Raw genomic sequence first — 5,255 nt, forward strand, 5'->3', positions numbered from 1 at the left:
AGGGGCACCCACAGCCTCTCTGGGCAATCTATTTCTAAGGGTCACCACCCTCATACTGAAGAACTGCTTCCTAGGATCCAGTCCAAACCTCCTCTTCTTCAGCTTAAAACCATTTCTCCTTGTCCTGTTGCTGGGCACTCATGTGCCAAGTCCCTCCCCAGCCCTTCTGTAGGTCCCCTTCAGGTACTGGAGGCAGTTCTAAGGTCCCCCTGGAGTCTTCTCCAGGCTGAACAATCCCAGTGCCCTCATCCCATCCTCACAGCAGAGATGCTCCAGCCTCTGGATCATCTTTGTGGCCTCCTCTGGACTCACTCTAACAGATCTGTGTCCCTTTTATGGTGGGGACACCAGAACTAGACACAGTATTTGAGGTGGGGGTCTCACAAGAGCAGGGTAAAGGGGGGAATCACCTCTCTTGATCTGCTGCCCCCACTCCCCTTGATGCATCCCAGGATATGGTTGGCCTCCTGGGATGTGAACATCCCTGGCTGGGCTTTTCTCATCTCTCTGAGGGCTGCTCACTTCTGTACTGACCCTTTAGGAAGACTAAAACCTGTGTTTTTGCTGTGCCCCAGACAGGGCAGGGGCTGCAGCGAGCCCTGGCAGGGGCTGGGGCTGCCAAGGGCAGGGAGCAGTGACCCCACAGTGGGGAGCCCAGGCAGCCTGTGAGCAGTTCAGGCTCGTGCAGCTGGGGACAGATGCCAGCCTAGAAACCCCCCCAGCACCCACAGTCCGTGGAGCTGTGCTGAGGAACAGCCCCAGGACTACAGGAAGGTGAAGGGACTGCAGCAGGCACGACTGCTCAGAGAGAGCAGGACCCTCCCTGAGGGAAGATGGGAGGGGGGAGCAGCCTTTGGCTGCCAGAAAGGAGGGAACAGTGGCTTAAGATTTGCCTGTAATAATTTTCCCTACTGGGTGGTGTGTTTGTGTGGGTTGGGCACAGAGAGGATTCACATTTCAGTCACCTGGAGAGACTGTACTGCTTGCTCCTCCTTCTATCACAGGAATTTGTGATCCCAGAAGAGGAGGCTGAATGGGTTGGCTTGAGTTTAGAAGAAGCAATAGAAAAACAGAGGCTCCTAGAAAAAAAGGTGAGTTCCTTAGGGCTGGAGGTGTCTTAACTGCACATCCAGGTGATGCCCCAGCCCGGGGAGGGGTGTTCAGGGGACAGCACGTCCCTCCCACCCTGCTGGGTCAGCCTCTGTGCTGTGGCTTTGGGACACGTGGGCACAGGCTGAGGGGCCACTCCGTGTGTGACCCCCTGTCCCTGCAGCTCCCCAGCAGCAGAACACAGAGGAGGGGACACCAGAGAGCTGCTGGGGCCAAAGGACTTCCCAGGGTGGTGGGGTCTCTCAGTGGGGTCTCCCCCCAGACCTGTTGGCTCCTGTTGTGGCTGCAGCAGGAGCAGAAAGGTCAGGAGCTCACTGGGCAGTTAGAAGCACCAGTCCCAGCCTGCCTGAGTCTACTCTCAGCCTTAAATTTTGGAGTTAAGCATCTCTACTTGTGCTTCTGTGCTGGAGAGACAATTGAGCCTGTTCAGGAACATTTGCTAGTTGTTTTCAGGAGCTGGTGTTGGGGCCTGAGCCCTGAGGGCCTCCAGCTTCTTCCAGGGGCATGTTTGCCCAGCGTGCTTCCGTGTAGCCCTGACTGAGGGCACCATGAGGGGGGAGGGAAGTGTTTTTAGGAGGAACAGGATCGCTGGCAGCTTCTGACAGTTCTCATCTGCAGGCAGATCTGGGAAGGCTGCTGGGGTCCCACACAGGAGCTTGTCTGCCAGGTCGCAGAGCTGAGCAGCAGCACAGCACATTGCCTTGTTCAGCTGCTGAAACAAACCTCCTCACCTCCTCTGGCTTTAACTGTTGGCACCCCTGCAGCACTCCCTCCTGGGGCTCCCCATGAGACTTCACCTCTTGCTGCTGCCCAGGTTCACTGTTCTTCAGTGGCTGACCCTCTGCTTGGTTTCAGGACCCCGTCCCACTCTTTAAGGTGTATGCAGAAGAGCTCGTCAACCAGCTGAAAGAGCAAGAACTGCAGAAGCAGTAGAAGGAGAGAAACCTCTGGAGCAAAACTCCTCCTGCAGGTCACACTGGGGGGTTCAGTGAGTCTTCTGTCTGAGCCACTCCTGTGTGGAAGGGGCCACCTCAAGAGTCTGACAGCCTGAATTCAGGGAGGAACCATCCTGAGGGCTGAGGAAAGAGTTTGGCCTCCGGCGTGGCTCTTCTGCCTGCACAAGTAGTTGGCTGCTGTTCAGAGCTTGATCATGATCTGAAATGAAATATGCATTTTGGGAATATCAGTAAAGCTCTCTCTGATGCTCGTGGCTCCTGAGTGTGTTACAACAGCAGCTGCCAGAACGAGGTGCCAGTGACCAGTGCTGTGTGTCACTGGTGTTGTCTGTAAGCTTCCTGGTCCTGCAGTGGGTTTTTGGCTGGGATAAAATGAGCCTCTCCTCCCATTCCCCTCAGCTCTGAGGTGAAGGACAAGCACAGAGCCTGCAGGATGGGCCTTCTGTGTGCCCCCCCAGAAGAGACTTTACCTGAACCAAGTCTTGGGGTGATATTCCCCCTCTCCAACACATAAGGGCAAGTGTATGGTCTTGGTTCCTGAGCCACGGGACCCCTGATGAGAGAAACTGGGCTGGTAGATGTGGATGGTCCTCTCTGCACAGAAACAGAGTAGGGCCACAGGGGAGCAGAAATTCCCAGCCCCTTAATGTCTGCCTCACAGATTTTGGGGAGAGGTGCCACAGAGGCAGTTGCTGGGTAGGCACAGAGCCCCTGCAGGGCTGTGCTGGGTGGCTGAGAGCGAGGGAGGAGGTTGAGGGCAACGTGATCTACATGGTGGCCTGTCATAAAGACCAGAGCCCTCTGCTGCTTTTTGGGCCAGGGAACAGGATGAAGCCCTCACAGGGGGTATTTGAGGCCCAAGGTGAGTGTGGTGCAGCTCTGCAGCCCCTGACTGGGGGGACTGGTTGGTCAGGGGCTGCCAGACAGGGGTTCTGCCACCTCTGCACGGGCACAGGAGGCTCTGTGCTGCAGGGGACAGGTTGGATGGCAAAAGCTGGAGGGTTTCCAGCCTGCCTGAGAGCCCTGGCTCCGGCCAGTCCAGCTTCTCAAGAGCAGACTGGCCCACAAGGTCACATTTGCCTAATTAATGACTCTGCAGCTCGGCCAGCACAAGGACAGTCCCTTATCTGCTCTCTCCTCTGCAGCTGAGCTGAGCTGGAAGCTGCTGCCCAGCTCCTCAGGGACACTGACACTCTGCCCTCGTTAGAGATAATTAGCTGGGACAAGCTCCTTGTCTGGCAGCTCTGCTCATCATTAGGCCTAGCACAGCTCCTGCATTTCAATGCTGCCTGAGCAGAGCTCCAGAGCGTGGCTCTGTCCTGGTGCTGCTCTGGCAGAGGTCCCAGGAGCTTTGGTGGGTGACAAGGGGCAGCAGAAGCTTTTTGGCAGAGCTGGGGGTGAGCTCCTATCCCACGGGGGCTGAGGGTGCTGATGGGGGCACGGTGAGAGTGCAGTAGGAGCTGCAGGAGCTCCGTGGGGAAGCTATTGGGGATGTGGTTAGTCCTGACTTTGAGCTGGAGCCCTCCGTTCTCTCATCCTGCCTTTGCTGACTCCTCCTCACTCCTTTCCCTGCACTGAGGCTGGATGGGGCTGGGAGCCTCCCTCCAAGGGCACACTCCCGTGGAGATACTCTGCTGACTGCAGGGAAACTGGAAACTGCCTGTGGACCTGGGGTGCTACAGCTTCAGAGAGAGCTGCAGGCATGAAAGGTGGGCTTGTATGTCTGCTAGACAGAGCAGCAAAGGTCTGGAGGTGGGGAGGGAGCCCCTGTGCAGCATTTGGGGTAGTCTGGGCTATGATACCCCCAGCCAGGTTACCTTGAGGAGGTGGAGTAGCAACTCAGGGCCCAGTATTAGACCCATCCTGGTTGTAGATCTGTTCCTCTGCAGCTTTGACCACAGGCAGCTCGGTCTGGCTTGCATGGTGGCTTCTACCTGCCTGGTTGGCTCAGCCTGGCAGATGCCAGCTCCCTTTGCTGCCCTCTCAAGGGGAACTGGTGGTTTGCCACAACACGTTCCCAGGAAGCCACAAGTGCCACAAACCCGTGGGTATGTACCAAGTGCTGTCAGCTGGAGGCTGCAGATCCACCGAGCACAGCTCAGCCCTGAGCAGCAGCTCGGGCTCCAGCAGAGGTCAGCAGCCTGCTGCTGGTGTCCCCAGGCCAGGCCCCGTGTGTGTCTGGCACCAGCCACCGCCCCACGAGGACCCCGAGCACGGCAGGGGCCACCCACACGCTGCCAGAGAGCCCTCCCCGGGGCCACCTGGAATTTGGCAGCCTGAGATAAGGCCAGGGTAGCAGTGGAGGCTGCCGAGAAGGGGGGACAGTGAGAAATGATCTCAGCAAGACAGCAATGAAAGGAAAAATCCCAGGGCAAACTGTCAGGCCAAGGCTTGTGCCCTCCTGAGCAAGACAGCTGCTCACTGGCATCTTGACCACAGGATCACTTGGTGGCTTTATTTTCCTGCACAGGGCCTGTTTCTACCAAAAAGCTGGAGTGGGATGCTGGGGGCTGCTGTGTGCTGTGCTCACCCCCACAGCTTTGCTCCCTGCTTGGGGTTTGCTCTGGGGAGTTTAGGGGTGATGGGGAAACAGCAGCAAATGGCCTTGTGGCTTTGCTGGTGAGTGGCATTTGTGGCCAGTTATCCTGCATGTGTAGGCTTGAGGAACCAGGCTTGTCTCAGAGGGACACAGGGAAGGGCAGGAGGCCTTGGGTAGCAGCATGGGAAACACTGGTTGGATATAAGGGAAAACTTCTCCAGTGGTGCAGTCCTGGGACAGGGTCTAGAGAGGTGGTGGCACCTCCATCCTCAGAGGTGTTCAAAAGGCCAGGCTGAGGTCCTGAGTGACCTGCCCTAGCTTTGCAGCCAGCCCTGCTGCGAGCAGGAGGTTGGACTGGAGACCTCCAGAGGTCCTCCCAACCTCACTTTTTCTGTGAGGTAGTTTCTAGCAGCTGCTCCACCTTGTGAAGCTCCCTGCAAAACAGCTTGAGGCTGAGGGATGAGTAATGAACTGAAAAAGACCAGCTACCAAGCCCTGGCTGGAGGGGGAGGGCCTTGGCCAGGCAGGAGGAGAGGGAGTCTAAAGCTCTGCTCCCTCCCTCCAGGGTATGAAGTCACCCGCCTGCCTGAAGCTCCTGCAGCCACGTGCTGTGCTCCCTCCTCTGCCATCCCCCCGGGGAGAAGTGGCTG

At 57.4% G+C, this 5,255-nt stretch overlaps 1 protein-coding gene across 1 annotated transcript in view; it reads left to right on the top strand.

Annotated features, from left to right (window-relative positions):
• MRPL28 (mitochondrial ribosomal protein L28) overlaps nucleotides 1–2,043 on the top strand; it is a gene marked incomplete at its 5' end in the record, with an annotated part of 2,424 nt that extends 381 nt beyond the window's left edge. The window contains 2 exons of the mRNA XM_008943048.1: nucleotides 1,005–1,091; nucleotides 1,966–2,043. Of these exons, the coding sequence (XP_008941296.1) occupies nucleotides 1,005–1,091; nucleotides 1,966–2,043 (165 nt within the window). The remainder of the gene's footprint in view (nucleotides 1–1,004; nucleotides 1,092–1,965) is intronic.
• Nucleotides 2,044–5,255: the final 3,212 nt, after the last annotated feature.

This window comes from Merops nubicus, unplaced genomic scaffold, assembly GCF_000691845.1.
Source record: "Merops nubicus isolate BGI_N331 unplaced genomic scaffold, ASM69184v1 scaffold33530, whole genome shotgun sequence".
Lineage (NCBI taxonomy): Eukaryota > Metazoa > Chordata > Aves > Coraciiformes > Meropidae > Merops > Merops nubicus.